This window comes from Sprattus sprattus (genome assembly GCF_963457725.1).
Source record: "Sprattus sprattus genome assembly, chromosome: 17".
Classification (NCBI taxonomy): Eukaryota; Metazoa; Chordata; class Actinopteri; order Clupeiformes; family Clupeidae; genus Sprattus; species Sprattus sprattus.
This window is the reverse complement of record NC_137915.1, coordinates 13,393,274-13,415,259: the sequence shown is the minus strand read 5'-3', so window position 1 is coordinate 13,415,259 and position 21,986 is coordinate 13,393,274. Positions and strand designations below refer to the sequence as shown.

General features: G+C 45.3%; 1 protein-coding gene across 2 annotated transcripts in view; it reads right to left on the bottom strand.

Moving 5' to 3' along the window:
• Positions 1 to 7,920: 7,920 nt before the first annotated feature.
• The window catches only part of ctnnd2a (catenin (cadherin-associated protein), delta 2a), a gene marked incomplete at both ends in the record, with an annotated part of 269,841 nt that continues 255,775 nt past the window's right edge, over positions 7,921 to 21,986 (bottom strand). For both annotated transcript variants that reach the window (XM_080854737.1, XM_080854738.1), the window contains 4 exons: positions 7,921 to 8,190; positions 8,889 to 8,965; positions 10,071 to 10,202; positions 18,343 to 18,469. In XM_080854737.1, coding sequence (XP_080710863.1) covers positions 7,921 to 8,190; positions 8,889 to 8,965; positions 10,071 to 10,202; positions 18,343 to 18,469 — 606 coding nt within the window. The remainder of the gene's footprint in view (positions 8,191 to 8,888; positions 8,966 to 10,070; positions 10,203 to 18,342; positions 18,470 to 21,986) is intronic.

Here is a 21,986-nt window from a genome sequence, read left to right as displayed (position 1 = left end):
TTTTTCCTGCGCATTGTTTGGCAACGGTACGTGATGACGACTGACCCTTGGCTAACAAATAGGAGCGCTTCATGCAAAATGACGTTAACTCGGTTTTCTATGGAAAGTCGGTTGGATCAGAAATTATGGATATAATTATCCTTTACATTTTAACCAAGGCAAGGCAAGTTTATTTATAGCACATTTCGTACAAAGAGGCAATTCAATGTGCGATACATAAGTAAAAGCCAAAGGAAGATCCAAATGAAAAATAAAGACAAAGACAGTACATAAAGTAGTAATTCTAGACCAAAGCTTTAAATAATTAAAAGAAAGAACACAATTCAAAGATAAGTAATACAATTAAAGTGCAGTAAGAATGGAGGGCAGGTTTAAGAGCTGTCATAAGCACTCGAAAAAGGGTGTGTTTATTTTAAAACCTGGATTTTTTTTTTATTTTTTTACATTTAGGCCACATCTAAGATCGTTGAGCTCTATTAGCTGACCAGAGTCCATGGATCCAAGAGTCCTCCTCGGTTCATATTATTATATCAGACATACCATTTAGTGATTTGTAGACTAATAGCTGCACTTCACAAATCTATTCTGTAACTAATTGAAAGCCAGTGTAAATATTTTAGAACTGGAATAATGTGTTCTGTTCTCTTGGTCCTGGACTAAACTCTAGCAGCAGCAGCATTGTGAATGAGCTGCATCTGTTTAATGGTCTTTTGGGGAAGACCAGTTGAGAGACCATTGCAGTAGTCCACCCTACTGGAAATAAAAGCATGATTGGGATGGGATTTTATTTTATTTTTGATTTATTGTCAATGTTATGTTTGATACATAATGCCTTTTTTTTTAAGGTTGCATTGCCTTTTTCACTGGAATGGAAACTAGCCTTTTGGCTATAATGGTGTATTGACATTTTAATGTTCATGAATGTACACTGTCCCTCTTGATCAAATAAACAAATTGATTGATTGATTGATGAATGAATGAGCCATGCACTCTTGGGCTTTTTGGGACACTGAACCCTTGATTCTGGCTATATTAATCAGATGATAAAAGGCTTTGATATGGTTGGTGAAAGTGAGATCTGAGTCTATTAGAATGGCAAGAATTCAGACTTGGTTTTGGTTTTTGAAGTCTGATAGTCGTGCAAAGTTTTTTTTTTTTTACTTTTCTTTTTCTTTCTTGACTGTTCGGGGATTAAAGAAATAGCTAGTAAGGCCACATGTGGGATTTTGCGATTGATTTGGAGATGGACAAACAACCCAAAACCTTGCCTAGTCTACAAAGGATGAATGAAGGTATTCTATGTGGGAGAGAATGGGGTAAGATGAGCCAGTGGGTAAGTTGACCCACCACTTGTATCTGGGCAGCCAACCATACACATGTTTTGTCATGTGATCCTAAATTCAGTTTGCATTCTCCATTTTCCTCATGCTATGGAAGAAATAACCATGTGGATGAAGTGGTAAGCATTTGCCAAATTTTTTTCCCACAAAGAAATGGGTTTTGCCTGTCAAAGATATTTCATGGAAAGATATCATTTTTGCATACCAGGTATAATCGGTCTCATGTCAAACTTTTTTTAAAATCAGATATGTTGTTGAACTGGCAGTGTGTACAAACATGTGACTGAATTAGCAAGTGTAGCTCTGGGTTGCTAAACTTAGCACTTTTCCCAAAATGGTGGCCGTGGGGCAAACTGAGCCAGAGCCTTGGGGGTGAGTTCCACCAATGGTTCAGCTTAACCCCTCATGTTTATATGATTTACATGATTTATATTATAAAGACCATTTTATTATTAATAATTATTTATAAATATACGCAATTATTAATTATGTATATTGAGCATTATTATTTCAAATCTGGTTAATGCAATAGTTAGTAACTGTTTTCTCAGATTGCTCAATTTAGCCTACCCTGTCAGCTTGATCAATTTACCTCTAGCATGGGGTAAGTTGAGCCACAAAACCATTTTTTTGGGGGACCCCATGTGTCCTTGTCTATTTGAGTAAGGTACACTTCTAAGGTTTCCTCTGATAGCACATGTATGCATCATGTATACGTTTCATTTCTGTCTCATATTCCCTTAACTAAACAAATAGCTAATAGCCATATGGCACACCACATATATGACCATGTTTGACAAGCAGAGATCATTTAGTCAAAAACACTTTCAGGAGGGAAACTCAGGGGTTGCAGATAAGTCAGTATTCTCACAATCACAGTACTGTCATTATATGCTACATATAAGAAGGCCTTCTACATAGGCCAAATGTAAAGCAGGGTAATGTATAGCCTATGGGTTAACTGGGACTTTGAAGCTAAAGACTTGAGATTTAGGAGTTTCATTTCAACAGTGGGCCTCTTGCATTCTGATGAGGAGTCTCACCCATGGGTAGCCTACTGATAATCTAATTGGCTCAGTCAGAAATTCAATAAATGTCTATGAACATCACCAGTCCCCAGGAACAAACTAATGAATTGGCAAACATCAATAGACAAGCATGTTTAAATGCATAGGTTAACGTTTTTTTCTTCTTTTAATTGGAGACATGCATGGCAGGAAGTCGCACTGTTTTGCTTGCGTGGCAGATGGTCATGGAAGCGTGCACAGCGCTCAGAATGAAGATGGATGGAAGTGGTGTGTGCTTAGGTGACATATGACCACTAGAGGGAAGGCTTGCCCCTTAATGAACATGCATTCATCAAATGCCACTGCATGGCAATTTCTCTCTTCAAAAGCCTCTTTGAAGCGCTGGTCCCTGTGGGCCCACATGTTTCCAGAGAGCCAAACCAACTTGACAATTCCTGAGTGAAAGGACATTGAAACTCGGATTTTTGCAATCAAGGCCTTTCATTTAGCATCTAATTAGGATATCCTGAAGTGTCCCCTGAATAAACATGTTTTACTGACACAGTTGTCTTTGAGTGTCCTCTTCCTTGTTGGTCAAGGCATTCCTACTTTGTGTGGCTGAAATGGTGTCCTTTCTTATGGCCGCCCTGTCTTGTGGACATGGCAGCAGTAGCAGGTGCTCTGAGGTTAGTTCAGGATCTGGTGATGTTGTGCAGGGAAACAGCATGGGGACATCAAAGCCATGTCCGCTTGAGATGGAAATGACACAGGCAGGCTGACAGGGACAGGAGCCCTGACTCACTCAGGCAGGTGACTCCCCCCCCCCCCCCCCCCCACACACACACACCCCACACACACCACCCCCACCCTCTACTCTGCTGTTCTGTCATGTAACTATGGTGTTATATAACTCCGCATGGACAGACCAGGCTCGTCTGTGTTATGGGCTAACTTCCTTCCCACAAAACCAAGGTTATAGTGACGACAGACCACATAGTGTGTGTTTGTGTGTGTGTGTGTGCGTGTGTCAGACAAAGACAGATCATGAGACTGAGATGATGACGGCAGGCCATGTTGTGTGTGTGTGTTACAGATAGAGAGAGATCATGAGACTGAGCAAAGCTTGCACAGCTGTAGAACTTTAAAGACAAAGGGAACTTCTATACTTGACATTGTGTAGTAATGGAGAAGAAGAAGAAGAATGGAGTTAGATGTATGTTAAGGCGTGCTTAATAAAACCAGACTTAAACTCCCATTCCCAGCATGCTGTGTCTTTGTCTCAGTGTAGCTGCTATTAGATCTTCTCTGTCGAAGGGTCCTTGAGCAAGACTGAACCCTTAGTTGCTCCTGATGTGCAGTGTGCCATCAGCGTAAAATGGAAAAATGTGCATACCTTGTAAGTCGCTTTGAATAAAAGCGTCTGCTAAATGACTAAATGTAAATGTAAATGTAGATCGACAATGAATATCAAACATTGACAGCTATAAGCCCCCCCCCCCCCCCCCCCCCCCCCCACTCCAGTGAATAATTCCGTTTTGGAGGTCTTGGCGGAATTACATTTTTTGCGTTGTCTAATCGGAAATTGATCAGTTGCCAAATCCCCAGCTCCGGCCCGAGCCGTACTGAGCTGTGCACCGTGCTAAGACTGTTAGCTAGGAAAAGAAGCAGAAATGAAGTCCCACTTCCTGCTCTATTTGTGCAGAGTTCAAATGGACACATTTGTTAAACCGAAGACTCATTTTCATGCCACATTAGATTGTTCTCCACACACACATCGGAAAGTTCCTTCGACAGAAAATGTAACTTTACTAAAACCACCATACATAATTATCTCAGGCAGTGGTGGAAATGGGGTGATTAGGAACCAATTTCCAGTGCAATTGCAGAACTTCTTGGCTGCTAAATGAGAGGTTGGCAGGGAAACTGAAAATCTGCAGTTAGGCATGAACAGGTGTGAGAAATTCCCCCTGCAAGCTAAGACAGGTAGAGTATCTCGCTCTCTCTCTCTACCCGGTCTTACTCCAGCAGTTCATGCAAACATCCACTCAAATTTTCCTTAGACACATCTGGAGGTACTGCAGCAGACAGCTGTGGTGTAATGGAGGGTCAACTGTAAAGTTCACAGTGTATACCAGGTATGATACACACATATGGATACACAACGGTACTGAGTGTGTTGGTGGATCCCAAGGTAGTGAGCTGACAAACTGAATTATATCAGAGACAGAGAGGTTTGGGTTGCTTGTCAGATATGATGAATATGATGACGAACAGACTCAGATGAATTGTTTCATCTTTCAGGCATGGGAACAAATCCATGTGACGGATTTGACATGCACTGCGCTGGATGGGAGAATTCTAAAAAAAGATGACATATTCATTAGCAACACTGAAGTCTGTTCATACCATTTCAACACAGACATTTGCTCGAGTAGGTAACTAACATTGAAATTTCCTATTTTGCCAGGACACATTCGTTTAGCTTTAGATTACTAAATAACAGCTGCAAAGTATTTTAATCGTTGTCTGATGCCGGGCAACAATAAGACTGACCATCTAAGGCAGAGACAGATACAGAAAACCTCTCCTGAGGTTGAATATACTCCTGTTAATATAATCCTGTAGATACTGTGAGGACCGTTTGACTATAGCCATCCACTAACCCTAACCCTAGGTGTGTTGTGTGGGCATATTATGTGCAGAGGAGGTTCACTTTTACACAGATCTGCCTCTCCAGGGTTGAGCGGCGGCAGGCTCCACGTCACAGCGCCACTGCCTCCCCAGGGTTGGTGTGTGCTGTGCTGGACAGCACTTCAAAGTGTGCTTATGCAGAGCTGGAGGCTGAATGGGAAACGTTGTCTCTTCATGTATCAAGATGGATCACTGTAAACTGGCAGGCTGGTTGAATCTGAGAAGCTTTGCCTGGGTATCCCAGGATCAGAAAGCAGGATCTTTCTTGGGTGCGCCAACAAACTAGATTTGTGAACTAGCATGCTTCATGACCACGGCCATAGATGACCTAACTGGACACCTAAGTGCTGAACAGCAGAATAGTGGCAAAACCATGATAACAATTTATACCCGTGACAGGATGGATGGTGTCGTGTGTCCATGTTGAGAGAGAGAGTGAGACCATGTGGGGAGTGTGTGTATATTTATAGATTACCCTCTTTATTTCATCCAACCAGAAACAAGAAAAAACAGTGGACTGTTCAAATGATGGAATCATGTTGATCAATCCTGCAACAGAGAGCTAGCACGCTTAGCATATGTCCACATGATATTTTTAGATGTGATAAACGTTGCAATGTTTAAAGGCAAAACAAGTACTTATCTGACGTAAAGTAAAAAAAAAAACAATTACATAAGTGATGATTCATGACGAAAAGTTATCATGAAAAACACAGCACTTGAAATGGCCCATTCATAGCTATGAGCATTCTGTGCCAAGCCATTACCAAAGCATCTCACCATTAAGCTCACCATTAACTCACAAATGTTTCTTTTGGACAGGTTCCAATAGTGTTTCACAGTAACTATAAAAGGTGGCAGTCAATTAACCTCAATACGATAACCTTTGATGGAAATATCAAGTGTAACACATCCTCTTACTGTAGTTCAGATTTACAATACATGTTGCTATGTTGATTCTCACATGTATTCCTGTATGATGGTAATCAGCCAAAACATCTATGCTGATTGTGGAGAATAAATTATCGAAAAGTCCAAATCCAGAGAGATTACCTACGAAGCTCGAAAAAAGCAGCACAGCTTAACCTAGGAGGTCAACATCTTCAAGTGTTGTTTTTTTATATTCCCATTTAGAATGACTGAAATAAACATAGTCCATTAAGACAACTCTCTCTTTACTTCTTATCTTTTCGCTTCTGGTGATACTGACATCTGCACATAAAAATTATATATATATATTTATGTATGTATATATATTTGCATGTATTTATATATAATTCTCATATTCTATTAACATTGCAGTCTAATACCTCACTGTGTTTTTGTCATGGAAAATCAAACAGTAGAAGCCAGCTGTTAACGTGCCTCTTGTATCCAACACGGTTCAACATACAGCACACACTCACTAACAACAAGAGACAGATTTGTACACCTTTCAGAGGGAGTCGTGCTCTTAAAGATTTTGTCCTCCTAGTTATTGTCTTATTTTTTTTTTCTCCATATGTTTGCGTAGACATACTGTTGCGTAATAGCATTAAAACACATTTCTGAACAAATAAAAGTAGTGACTGTGTGCAGAGGATTTACCTAGTTGTGGAGAGGAAACGTCAGCTCAAGTCATGACTACTCTCCGGTGTTCTCATCCAGACGTTTAAAAAATTTGGCACAATGTCAGTCATAGTCTCGTGTAAGCACATAAAAACTGAGATACTGGTGGAACAGAGAGGGTTTTATGCCAATATGGATGACCAACATTTGTATTTATTATCTTTTAACACTATCATTTGAAAAAACAAAAAATCTGGTAGGTGAAAATCAATAGGATTCTATTTCAAGTATCTACATCTAATTTTTTTAGGCAGTGAAAAAGCACTTCTTTGACAAACAGGGTGGAATGATGCTGTTTGAACTGTCTCGGAACTGCTTCAAACATTTGTTTAGTTGCCACAAACAAACTCACATTATCGGAACAAACAATACCGCTATGTATGTATGTCCTTCTTGCTGTTAAAACATACGTTTGTCTGGAAAGGGGACATTGATGATTGATACATATTTTTAAGTCTTTTTTTTTCTTTACCTTTGTACCATAAACAATGTCCATAGCCACGGGAAGGAGGAAGTGGCATCCGTGTAATATACACAATGCACTTGTATCTCTGCAATGTACACCACATACTTTACATCGACAACTTAAAAAAGTACAAATCAAAACTTAAAAAGACAAAAAAATATAGAGAGCGAAAAGGCTTGGGAGGAATCTTCTAGTACAGACCAACATTCCATCAGTTTAAGATGAAGCTTCAATTCACCAGTCAAAAGAATGACGTACAAAAAAAAAGAAAAAAAGAAAGAAAGAAAACGAAGAAAAGCTGTTCCCACTAAGCTTGTAAACGACTTAATTTCCCCTGCTTCGTCACACTTATCCTGCCGCAGCGTTACTATCACCTCATCCTCTTCCTCTTCCCAGCTTCATCACCCTAACAGGACTTCTTCACGGCTCTGCCCCCATCTGAGGGCTGCATACTCTAAGTGCATTTCCTTACCGTCATCTTTTTTCTTCTCTTCCAATCTCTATTCACCTTCATGCACATTCTACACTCACTCATCTCATCTTGCTTGACTCAAACCAAACCGCAGGCCTCTGTGTGGAAACCAGCTCTGAACAAACTGAACAAACAATGTTTTGTCGCATGCACATGCACATTCATCCAAACCTTCCCTCCCTCCCCGTTGAGACCAGCCAATCAGCTGATGGTCCAGTGCAGAGACGCACTCACCCCCAAACACCCAACCATTCCCTGACCCTGGCCACACAAACACACACACACACACAAACACACAGATACACACAAACACACACACACAAACAACCCGAACCCCTAGACCCAGGAGTCTGGTGAGGCTGGGTAGTGACTCGTCTCATAGTTGAGTTCGCTATAGGGTCGGGCGGCAGAGTAGAAGTCCACATAGTTCCCAGTTGACTTCAGGCCCAGGTGCATATTGAGATCGGTGGTGGGCGGCGCTGCGCGATGGACCTGGTCCTCCAGGAACGCCTCTTCGAAGCTCCGCGTGGAGTTCTGGAAGGGCGGGAGCGTCTCGTAGTCCTTGCGGACGGCACACTCCTGAGCAACAGGCTGTGCAGCAGTAACCTGGAGACACACAGGAGGTCAAAGGTGAACCCACGTGAACGGCAGAGCTTAGTGATAATACTGCCAGGGTGTGTTTCTGTGGGTTTCCAAGGAGATGCTGTTTACCAGCGCGACATTGGTGTGCATGTGAAGTGAACATGGGGGGGGGGGGGGGGGGGGGTGGAGAGAATGGGCTTGTAAAAACTGTAAAGTCAGGGAGTTTCAGGCCTTTTCCAGAGATGAGCAGAGTTGGCACCAGATGTTTCATAAAAACGGATGCAAGCATATGGAGCTGTGAATTCGTTTGTGTAATTGAATCTATAAAGTCTTGCAAGCAACATCTGACCCTTTGCCTTAACTAACAGACACAGACAGACAGTTGGTCCACTTATTATCTACTAACGAGGACTTTTTTTATGAGCTCCCTTGACGCAGAAAAGGCAATTCTTGCAAACAGGACTGGATTTATAATGTTACATTAAATGTGCACAGCATCTGGTGAGTTTTTTAAATGTCAAATTCACAGCAGGGCAATAACAATCACCAAAATGTTTCTGGAACTTGACATAAAAAGTGGATGATTGATGTGAACTCCGTGCATCTTCCAAAGCCAGTGCACAGTGCACAGACAGGCTTAAAAAAAAAGATGCAGAGACTGCGATTGTTTTTGGTGGGAAGTCAAAGCGAACAGAACTAAAAGGAGTGTTTGTTCCCCTCACCTGGTTGTGCTTGATCTCTTCATTAGAAGTTGAGTAGGAGTTCCGGCACAGCGTGGAAGTTCCACAAGAGATTTGCACTGCGAGATGAGAGAGAGGGAGAGACAGAGAGAAAAAGAGAAAGAGGGGGAGAGAGAGACAAAGAGAGAGGGAGAGAGAACTGTGTGAGACATCAAAAACAAAGAAGATGAGGGCAAATGCCAGAGCCATTTCTGGGAATTAATATGTCACAGTGTTCGCAGTGTGAACTTGAGTAGGCTGTCAGTTTGTTTGCCTGGAACATACACAAGAGCTGCTGTCTTTCTTTACAGAGAAGAAAAAGAAAATAAGTTTGACTGAAAAGGTCACTTGACTACTATCTGGGTTAAAACACACTTCCTGCCAGTTTTAATTCATGAACATGAAAACCTCTGTGCTTTGCATTGGAAAAAGTGATTATTAACACCCTCCTGCTCATGTACGTGAAAAAGTACACAACATATCTCTCAAGAGCAGTGTGGTAGGTTTCTTTTCTCCTCTAGCCAATCATCATCTAATGTTCTGGTGAGGACTACAGGACACATAGAGACCCCACTACAGGATACATAGAGACCCACTACAGGGCATATAGAAACACACTACAGGATACATAGAGACCCACTACAGGGCATATAGAAACACACTACAGGACACATAGAGACCCCACTACAGTACACATAGAGACCCCACTACAGGACATATAGAAACACACTGCAGGACACACAGACACCCCACTACAGGACACACAGAAACCCCACTACATGACACACAGAAACACACTAAAGGACACACAGAAACCCCACTGCAGGACACACAGAAACACACTACAGGACACACAGAGACCCCACTACAGGACACACAGAAACCCCACTACAGGACATATAGAAACACACTACAGGAGATTAAACACGCCCCCCCAAACTACCAATTTGCCCTTTAAAATATAAACACAGTGCTCCTATTTAACAAAGAAACAAAAAATACCTTGCCTCCACTAGATTTTGCGTCGACCCAGACCCACCTACCCACACATACCTTCCAATGTCTCCAGTTGGCAAAAGAAAATGTCTCTAATAGGGTTATACCCACGAGCAGCTACAGTTGAGCCCACCCCCCTTCACACACACCCACACACACACACACACACACACACAAACACACACTTACCTGCCATGGCATCTTTCCTGGACGTGTGCTCGCCTTTGTTTCCATGGTAACTAGCGTTGGTGCCGGTGGACTCATAGTCGGTCTTGCGTTCCTTGAGGCCAACCATCTCCCGGGGTGAGGCGGGGGCGCTGGCTGCAAATCACCCACATAATAGACAGTAAGTGGCGGCCATTAGTGATGGTGCAGCCAGCCCTGGCACACATTCCACACACATCCAATAGCATTCTCCCTTCCGGCAAGGCCTCTTTCCTTCCTTTTGCTCTGACTGTTTTAGAGTTTATAGATTCTTTTGAATTTGTCTCCGGAAAACATATGCTTTCTTATCTCTCTTCTTTATTGCTGCCTCTATTATTCATTTCTTTCCCTCCCTCTCTCTCTCTCTCTCTCTGTGTCTCTCTCTCTCTCTCTCTCTCTCATGCCCATGGTGACGTGTGCAGATGACAGGAGTGTGTGGCTCCATTAGTCATCATTAGGGATGTTTAGGCGTGTCAGCATGAAGGTGATTCTATCAGCTCCTTCTATCAGTCACATTCTACAGGAGCAAATTCCCCCACATCACATCACACCAAGCCAAGCCACACCATCAGGAAGTGCTTACTGGTCTACTTTATTAAACGCTTACTTAAACACTATCACAGGTGCCATGTTGTCTGTCCTTGGCTAGTCATGTGTAGGTCAGGAACAAGACATGTATGTTAATACTGTGTGTGGATATTGGTTGCTGCTACGGCACAAGCATAATGACTAAGAGGAAAGCTAGAATCATTACATTCTATAATACTACCCATACTACAATACTACCCATACTTTAACAATCATACTACAATAGTACCCATACTATCCGTAGGCCTGACAGTAATAGCGATAGTAATGAAACAGTGCTTTCTCATTACAAATGAAGCAGAATCTCCATTTAGAAAAAAGCCCAGAGGATACTGAATCATATGCAATGTAAGGTAATTGTTCAAATATATTTTAGATTCTTAAAAAAAGTACTAACACATCTGAGTATGAATTCATGAATAATACTCCATGATGAGTTGAGTATTCTCTGAGCACCACTCTCCTTCCTAATGAAGATAGTATAAATACAGAGTATGAATCCTGAGTACTACTGGCTGGCTCAGTATGCTGTGAGCAGTGTTCTATTTCCTAATAAGCACTAGTGTGAATCCTGAGTACTACTGGCTGGCTCAGTATGCTGTGAGCAGTGTTCTCTTTCCTAATAAGCACTAGTGTGAATCCTGAGTACTGCTGGCTGGCTGAGTATGCTGTGAGCAGTGTTCTCTTTTCTAATAAGCACTAGTGTGAATCCTGAGTACTACTGGCTGGTTGAGTATGCTGTGAGCAGTGTTCTCATTTCTAATAAGCACTAGTACGAATCCTGAGTACTACTGGTGGCTGAGTATGCTGTTAGCAGTGTTCTCTTTCCTAATAAGCACTAGTACGAATCCTGAGTACTACTGGCTGGCTGAGTATGCAGTGAGCAGTGTTCTATTTCCTCATTTGCGTGTGTGTTTGTGGGCTGCAGAGGTGACACAAATCTCCAGCTGTAAACACTTGTCTGCCACACTGCCACTACAGCTCAGGAGAAGACATTTGTTTACCCCGGCAGAGGCTGGCAAAGCTGAGGGAAGGACACAGTCACAGCCAGGGAGAGACTGATAGAGAGTAGAGAGGGGTAGAGACAGAGAGGGAGAGAGAGACAGAGAGGGAGGGAGAAAGGGAGGGAGACGGAGAGAAAGAGAGGGAGGACGAGAGAGAGCACTCCTGCCAATCCCCTAAATGCCTAAACGGATCAGCCCAGCCCAGCCCAGCCCTCTCCTCTCCCCTCCTCTCCTCTCCCTCCCTCTGTTGAGTGTTTGAAGCGAGCAGGAGCTCTATCAGTTTGGTGCACAGTGCACCCCAGGCCCCAAAAGCCCTCATGGCCTGGGCCCTCACCAGACCACTGTCCCTGCCACTGTAGCACCTCTCTCTCTCTCTCTCTCTCTCTCTCTCTCCCTCCCTCTTCCTCTCTCTCTCTCTCTGTCTATCTCTTCACACCACCCTCCTCTCTCTTTCTCTCTTCACACCACCCTCCTATCTCTTTCTTTCTCTCTCTCTCTTCCCACTAAGTCTCTCTTACCCCCTCTCTTGACCCTCTCATCTCTCACACTCAATGTCTCTGTCCTTCCCTTCCCTGTGTCGGCCTCTCTTGTGTATCCCCTGAATCAGAGGCCTTGCCACGACCAAATCAGGTCACTCACTCGTGAAAGCAGTAAGACACAGAGCCACACACACCACAGCAACACACAACTCCAACCCTCCTCTTCAGCTCTAACTGATTCCATGTTATAACTGTATCACATTGCTGTAGAACTGGATTAGGTACACTCCTCTTTAAGGCAGTCCATTCCCTAGAGCACTGTGTGAGCACGGGTCTAACCAGAAAAATATTGATTAGCGGAATATCCCGTATAAGTACACTAGTGAGGAATATATGCTCAAAAGAGAAATTCCCCATATAAGGATACAAGTGAGGAATGTATCCTCATTAGAGGAATACCCTGTATAAGTATGCATAAGGCTTCAATAATAAAATAAGCTGCTAATTACAGCATCGGATAGAGAGGCTGTATTGGTGTGCGTGTGTGTGTGTGTGTGTGTGTGTGTGTGTGTGTGTGTGTGTGTGACTCATCCTCTCTCAGAGATAGGAGGGACTCTGATTCAATAGCTGCACAACAATCCCCAAACCACTCGAACAGAGGGTGGATTTGGACTGAAGGGGACACAATATTGGGAGCCATGACTTAGGGATGGGAGGGAAACACCCGCACCCTGAAAGTGATTTAGGTGAGCCAAGGCAAGAGGAGGCTGTGTGGCGCTGACGGATATATCTCTCTGATTAACTCGGCAGCGCGGCCAAAAACAGCACTTCGTCTCGCTCGCACCAAACAGCATCTGGAGAGCGTAAATCTCCAGCTGTAACATTAAGGCTCTCCCAGCCTGTGTGACGGCAGCGGTAGAGCATATAAACCAAACAAATAAATGAACAGGGGTTCGTCAGATACATCAAACACGCGTCTCCCCGAGCAACGGCCTGGACTTCGCAGCCTTTTTTAGGGTTTTAAAGTGTTGACCTGAAACTGTTCAAACCTCTTCCACTGATGTGGCCCTATGATGGCCGTAACACCAGCATCAAAACGTCCATCTCAATCGAAACCTCTAACGCATGTTTAATCATCTGTGAAGACCCTATAGTTTTTGCATATCAGAATCCATTCCCTGCTCCTGCTCTGATCCAGCTAATTTCCCAATGAGTCAGTGACAACAGTAATTGTTCCATACTTTGCCTGTCCACATCATGAAGGGCTCCACTGTTGTGTGTGAAATGACAGTCATGCGCAATTAGAGATAACAGCCAGAATGAAAAAAAAGGAGTAATCTGATCCGTCCATAAAAGCCTGACTGGTGTTTAGAGAGGACCAAATAGTGCTATAGCTCTGAAACCCTCTGCTCTGTGTGTGTGTACTGTAAAGGAAGCTCTTTACTCTGTGCTAGTGTGCCCACGTGTGTATGTGTGTGTGTGTGTGTGTGTGTGTGTGTGTGTGTTTGTGTGTGTGTGTGTGTGTGTGTGTGTGTGTGTGTGTGTGTGTGTGTGTGTGTGTGTGTGTGTGTGTGTGTGTGTGTGTGTACTGTATGAGTGCGTGTGTGTGTGTGTGTATTCTGTCTGTTTATGCCTCTCAGAACATGCCTCACTAGTGCACAAAGAGCGAGCAAGCAAGCTTTAGACAGCCTCACTTTAGATGGCAGTGTTTTACTGCCTGTGCTTGGGGGCCTTGTATCTCTGAGTGAGTGCGCACGCACGCACGCACGCACGCACGCACGCACGCACGCACGCACGCACGTCCAGGCAGTGATTGACAGCAGATACCATGGTGATGGTGTTATGGCAACACATACACACACACACACACACACACACACACAGACACACACACACACACACAGACACACACACACACACACACACACACACACACACACACACACACACACACACACACACACACACACACAGTAAGCTTTAACAGGGATCCAGAGGTTGAAGGTCAAAGGTGTTGGATGTGCTGCAAAGCAGGCATTCATCCTCAGGGTGATGCATTTGGAACTCAGACTGGACCTCTCTGATTGGTTATCTCTTTTCAAACCACACCACTGGGATCTGGCAGAGACCCTTTGGCATCTGGGCATCTCCCCAACCAGCCCTGCTGTGCGGTACCGTGCCGTGCCAGGCAGTCAGAAAACAACAAGGAGCTTCCCTCCCGCTCGCCCGCCCGCCGGTGTGTCTATTCTCTCTCTCTCTGTCTTCCCCCGTAACAGACACAGCAGGGTGAGAGGCTCAGGCAGCCATTCGGTCACATTTACGCCTCATCCTCTGGGTAACACACTCACACACTAATGCTTTACGGCCTCCTCCCACGGCCTCTGGATACGCTCCACGTCTCGCCGGCCAAAACGCAAAAACAAACGCTCCTTCATAAACTACAACCACAGGTGGCTGACATGGTCAAAAGACAGTTTACACACGCACAGCGCTGACGCACGGAGCAGAACACCCTCACTATCACTTACTATCCGACACAGGCAATCTACAGAGCTGAGTGTCATTCTACAATACATTATGGATTAAGCAATTCATGGCCATTACATGACTGCATATCTAACAGCACTGACATCATGGAGAATCATCATGTAACTCATATTGATTTGCTTATCCCTCACAATGACTGTAGGGGGGTGATACGCTTGAGAGGCGTGGCAATCGCTATGTTTTCTGTAGTCCTTGTGACAGCAGTAAAGGTTGTGGGTTGAAGCAGCATATATGCACACACACATACACACACATACACACACACACACACCCAGCTAGAACCCAATTATGCGTCTGGATTTAGCATTTTAATTACTGTGTACCAGGTGGTACTGTGGGTGAGGATTATGAAGGAGTTAATGGGAGATATCGTCCGCCCACTGGTCACACACACACACACACACACACACACACACCAACTGAGACACACACACACACACACACACACACACTGAGACACACACACACACACACACTCACACACACTGAGACACATACACACACACATTCACACACACACTGAGACACATACACACACTCACTCACACACACACACACACACACACACACACACACACACACACACTGAGACACATACAGCAACACACACACACACTCACACACACACACACACACACACACACACACACACTGAGACACATACAGCAACACACACACACACACCGCCCTGCCTCCTCTCCCTCTCAGCAGAGTGACGAGGTTGGGGTACGAGGAGGGAATAATTGCAGTGCTGCAGTGCGTTATTAAATTAGTCAGTGGCGTCAGGTCTGGGGAGCTGCACGGCCCCTGGGCCTCACATGTATCTCAACAGTTAATTGCGAGGTGCAGATGAGGTCCCTTGTGTGTAATGCAGGCTTCACTCCTCTACTCTCTCTGTCTTTCTCTCCCTCCCTCTCTCTCACTATCACTCTCTTTCTTTCTCTTCCTCTGTCTCTCTCTGTCATTCTCTCTTTCTTCCCACTCCCTCTCTCTCTCCCTCCCTCTTTCTCTTTATTTCTGTCTCCATCACAGTGCCTGTGCTCACAGCTCCACACACACCCCTCACTCTGATAGCTCTGATTCGCTCCATGGGCGGAGAGACTGTGTGAAACATGCTTAAGTGCTGTGTGCCCTGGCCCTGGAGGGGACACATAGAACATGTGAAATAGGTGCTCCCCTCACAGTCATTCACGGGCAGACATGCCCCATTGGGGTTTCAGGGGCACCAGCTTGTGAACACACACACAGCTCAGCGAGAATGACCTATTAGCACAACCCTAGAGCCATAAAATCACGCCCGGACAGCCACTTTACATAACGACTGCCCCGGGCAAATGAGGCAACAACCTGGTGAGAAGTGAGAGAGAGAGGCAGAAAAGGTGTCTGACTGTGGAAGATGTGGACTATGGACTGTGGCCATACATCTACTACACCTGCCTTAGTCTGCAGACTTTACGCATTTTTTCAGTTGCATTTCAAATGTGATAGGCTGTCTTCTTAGACTAAATGCGTTTGCCTTGTCTTGTCTTGTATGTGATGCACTGTGCTTATATAATGTAGCACTGTTTAAGCAAGGAGGAAGACAGTGTTTGGCTCCATATTTTGTTAGCTTCTGTCGTTAGCAATGTTAAGTGTATCCGCCCATGGAATGTTGTGTAGTGTCTCTATGGTTGCGGAATTTGCCAGTGGTTCCATGGCCCATAGTGTAAATGCAATAAGAACTCTAGCCCCGTAGCTTGTTAGCCTGGTGACACCAGCCTACGTATTTCCGCCTGAATTGATTTCAAGCTCATACTCAGTCTGGCCCAACCCCATTGACAATCGTCTCCAGAACTCAAAATTTTGCAGGACCAATCAGCGAACAGTTCAGAGCTGTGACGCAAAACTCGCCTTGGAGGAAAAGACACGAAAAGCTATCGGAAAAGTTGTCTCAACTCTCGAGAACATCAGAAAATTAAAAGGAGAACAAGAGCATTTTCTTGTAAGTTTTATGATTGGAAAGGACGTCGTAGCTCTTCTCCCAACTGGCTTTGGGAAGAGTTTTATCTACCGAATGCTTACTAAACGTTGCTGATTGGTTAAGGGAACTCCAATGATTTTAAACCTCAAGATAAGCACCCGCCCATCTCGGAAACCAAAATGCATTGGGTTGGCCCAGACTGAAAGACGTAATGAAATGGAGTCACAGGCTGGTAATGGCCAGGCTAGTAGCTTGTAGCCTCGGACAAAGTTCTTGAGCTGATGGCTATATGAGCTTATTCAAGGCAAAATACGGGCCTAAGCCACTTCTACAGTCATGAGCTCTCTCTGCTTCAACACACTCGAGACCCATTTAGAGTTGTCAACAGAAGGGATGTTCAAAGAGTCTAACATCCGTGATGAGGTGTTACAGCTGTGGGCTACATATCACACCACAGCTTCAGAACGGGCTCATTACATCAAGGCATACTGCCATGTTCCAGAATAGGTTCTAGAGCTAACAGCCCATCATGTGTGCTAGAGGGAGAGAGAGAAGCTGAGAGAGTGTCTTAAAATGGAGACTGGGTGCTCAAAGGGGACTTGGAATGTTTTTCTATAATGCTATCATATTATTTCCATTAGTCGGGTTTTCATCGTTGCAAAATGTACACGTTAAATGACGCATTAACTGACATGTATAGTTCAAATTTTTCCTGCTTTTGTTGACAACTTGTTTGTTTACTTTTGTTTTGCTGGCTCACTTCGTTTCAAGTTTGGTGCTGATGTTTTGCATTTGTCACAGTTTTCACAGGGTGTGTCTTTTAAAGAGAACAGGTAATATATAAGACAGTTCCCCAGTGGGATAAGCATCCAATTCCAGTCATTTTACGATAACCAATGGCAGCAGGGAGTGCAGAACTTCAGTACCAAGGACAGCGGTTCACATGCTGAAGTCAAGGAAATGCCTTTACTGCTGAGGTCAGGTAGGGGGAGGAGAAAGAGGACAGAAAAGGGGGCTAGATGCCAAGAAAGTGCACAGACACACACACACACACACACACACACACACACACACACACACACACACACACAGACACTCACACACACTCACAGACACACACACACACACACACACACACACACACACACACACACACACACACACACACACACACACACACACACACACACACACACACACACACACACAGAGGGAAAAGAGAAAGAATAAGCAGGAAAGGGCAAAGAATGCAGGGAGATGCTGTTTTTGTGTGAGAAAGATATAGAGAAAGAAGCCAAATATGTGTGTGTGAGTTGTATGTGTGTTTGTCAGAGAAAGAGACTGAGAGACAGAGAGAGGCTGAATATGTGTGTGTGTGTGTGCGCAGAGAGAGAGAGACAGAGAGAGGGACAGAGAGAGAGAGACAGAGAGAGAGAGAGAGAGACAGAGAGAGGGACAGAGAGAGAGAGAGAGATAGAGACAGAGAGAGACAGAGAGAGAGACAGAGAGAGAGAGATAGAGAGAGCGAGAGAGAGATAGAAGGAGAGAGAGAGAGAGAGACAGAGAGAGAGAGAAAGAGAGAGAGAGACAGACAGACAGAGAGAGAGAGAGAGAGAGAGAGACAGAGAGAGAGAGAGAGAGACAGACAGAGAGAGAGAGAGGTGCAGGGCATGACTCACCCGATCGATTGTTGGGAGACGTCCGCACGGGAGACACAGAGGGAGTTCGGGAGGAGGAGTACGGCCTTTGTCTGTCCCTCTCTATTGTGGACGCCGAGCCCACAAAATGATACTGCGAGTACCCATCCTGCAGACGAGAGACAGAGGGAGAGAAGAGCACAGACAAGTTCAATCCACAGGCAATTATGAATGCCTGACACACAGAGTGTTAATCAGAGAGCAGACAGAGAAAGACAAAGACAGAGAGTGGGAGAGAAGAGGGGAGGGGCAGCAAATCAGCCCCTAATTCCACAGCAACTGAGTGGAACTCCAGTCAAGAAATCTATTGTGTGGCTCTGTGGCCAATTCTGTTTCTCCTCTCTCAAGTGATTTTGGATTGGGGGCAGGGTGTGTCTGTCTGTGTGTGTGTGGGGGGGGGGGATGTGTGTGTGTGTGTGTGTGTGTGTAGCTGTGAGGAGCACGCTAGGAGAGAACAGATAGGTGTAAGTGTAGCTGAAGAAGTGTGTGGGTGTCCGTAGCTCACTGCTAGCCGCTAACCCCCGTGTGCCTCTCACTCATTCTGTCACTTTAATTTAGGATCTCCACCTTGGAATCATTACTCGCATCAATCCACAGCCTGGCACACACGTCAGTGGACTGTCAGCACTTCAAAATGACCCTGTGCGTGCACGTGTGTATGTGTGTGTGTGTGTGTATGTGTGTGTGTGTGTGTTGTGAATGGGATGGAGGGCTGAGGGGAGAATGAAGGAAAGTAAGTGAAGCTGATCGCAAAGATAGAGTGAGTACCCCTGTTACCACACGCACACAAACACACTCTCTCTCACTCACTGGCACTCGGTTGGATACATGCACACACACACACACAGTCCCACACACACACACACACACACACACACACACAGTCCCACATCCCCCTCTGCTGCCTGTGGTCCCCTCACATGAATCAATAGATCCTCTAGTTCCTCTACTGCTGACCACACTCGCCGGGGATGGGAGGGGTCGTATTTCACCCTCATCCCCCCCAACAATGTCACCCACCCCGTTCACACTCACCCCCCCAACAATGTCACCCACCCCGCTCACACTCCCCCCCCCCCAACAATGTCACCCACCACGCTCACACTCAGCCCCCCCCCCCCCCAACAATGTCACCCACCACGCTCACACTCAGCCCCCCCCCCCCAACAATGTCACCCACCCCGCTCACACTCACCCCCCCAACAATGTCACCCACCCCGCTCACACTCACCCCCCCAACAATGTCACCCACCACGCTCACACTCACCCCCCCCCCCCCCCCAACAATGTCAGCCACCACATTCACACTCACCCCCCCCAAACAATGTCAGCCACCACGTTCACACACCTACCACGCTCACACACACACCACCACAGCAATGTCCCCCACCACAGCTCACACAGGCTAAATCCACCTCTGGCAGCCCTGCTCTCTGTAGTGATAAGAAGCTAGGTGCGGTAACTGCCTGGTGAACTCCGTCGCCGTAGCAGCGTGGCCATTCAGTTTAATTACGGAGTAGCCTTGAGCCGAGGCCAGACACAGCCCAGCCCAGCCCAGGCAGGCAGTTTCTGTGTATGTGTGTGTGTGTGTGTGTGTGTGTGTGTGTGGGGGTTATCTTCCACCTTGCTGGAATAAATCATTGTTGGAGGTGTGCAATTAAAATGAGAACACTGAGCCCCTCTCCAGAGAGCTGGGGAAGGGGAATGTTTAGTGACAGCCGGAGCTCAGGTCTTAGGAATGACTTCTGAGTTTTCATGAGTGTTCCTTCTTGATTATAGTACAAAAGGAACAACATGAGGAAACAAGTTGTTAGTGAAACAAGCAACTCATTTGCATTACTGTGGAAAGGTTTCCGGAAAGTTCATTACTTCAGGAGGGAACTGAGGTAACGAAAGAAAGAAATATTCCTCTACACGAGTCTGCAAGGTTTAAACATGCAGTCCTCGATCCTGGTTGTTGATATGAGCCCAACGGCCAATCAGTTACAACCCTCCCTTTCTTCAGTGCTCCTGAAGCAAGGTTATTGATTAGGTGGAATAGTATAGGGCTAGGTCTGAGCCTCTTGGTTTGTTTCCCATTTCCAGAGCCAGATCTGTGCAGGAACAGCTTTTCTGAGCGCACACACTGGATGCACAAATAGAGGAACGTCAGGAGAATCAATAAAAAGTGTATTATTGGATTAAAATCAAGGAGTGCTCCTTTAAATATGCAGATATATCTTAAGAGAAGGGAAGACAAAGACAAAGACAAAGCTAAGTTTAGTCTTCACTTTGCAGTCAGTTATTCATCCTCGTTTTCCACCAGCCGCCCCCCAAAAAACATCCATTCCCTTTCGCCCTCCTGCGGTCTCGCTGACTCAGGCTAACATGGCCATTTTGTGCGGGTCTGGCTGACATCAAAGATCTGGGACTCCTCTGACACCCAGCAGTTCAAAGCTGTTCCACTTTCACCCTTCTTCCCTTCTGGCTGCTGCACCCAAGCCAGCCCTTTGGCCTAGTGGTGAGCACCGCCGCCCCAGTTGCTATGCAACTCTTGCTCGCACCATGAATAATGACGGGTAGTCGAGGGCGATGGCGGGACGCAGAGAGAGGCACAAAACGGCAAGTGAAAAACACTGGCTGGGAAACGTGTTGAAGACCTCGCTGATAGAGATGTTTGTCATGTCTCAATTTTAGATTTTTTCAGATTTTTGTCTTCCTGTCAATTCCAAAACAAAAACAGCATACCAATGCCCCACACCAAAGGGATGAGTGCGCGTGAGTGTTGGTGTGGACGAACACCGTAAAAACAGCTTCTCTTATTTAACACACAGTAGCGCTGTTCTTCTGCATAACAAAGGGGCCTCTATGGCTGCCAGCTCCCTTTGATGTCTGACACTTTGCGAGAGAATTCAGCTACTTGAAATCAGTTCTTTTAGGCAAGAGTGAGTTTCAATGCGATTAAGCGCCTCCCTAATTGCCGCAATTTCTATTATCACATAATTCTTTTCATACTGCTCATTACAGTGGCCGGCCTAATGTTTCAATGATTGATGGACTTTGAAGGACATATTAAAGCCAGTATTGAAACTGCACTGAATGAATAGCAAATGTGTTGAGCGAGAAGCTGTATCTTAATACATTACCCTCACCCTCACATGCTCCAAGAATTCCTTTTTTAATTGTGTGGCTGTAAGCCTCATGCATGAAAGAACTTCCTTCACAGGAGTGACGGGCTGATTCACATTCAAAGATAAGATCATGATTCAGTCAGGGAAGGCTGATGTGCCAGCTATGCTGCACACACACACACACACACATTTCAGGGCTTTTATGTGGCAAATTTAGGGGGAAAACAGCAGACTGTCGTTATCCCCCCCCCCCCAGAGGCTAAGGCTGAAGATCTCTTTGTGCTCCCGTAGCCCAACTGTTGACCAGAGCGACGGGTTTGGACCTGAGGAGCCTGTTACTGATGGACATGTGAACGGTCTCTGTAATGTGTCCGCGCACACAAAAGGGGTGAGGCTAGCAGTATTGTACACGTCGGGAGCAGGATTTCAGACTCATCAGTGGTCTCGTCCACTCTGCTCAGTAATTAGCACCTTCTCCACGGACATCATGGGAAATGCCTCCAGGAGGGAGCCTTG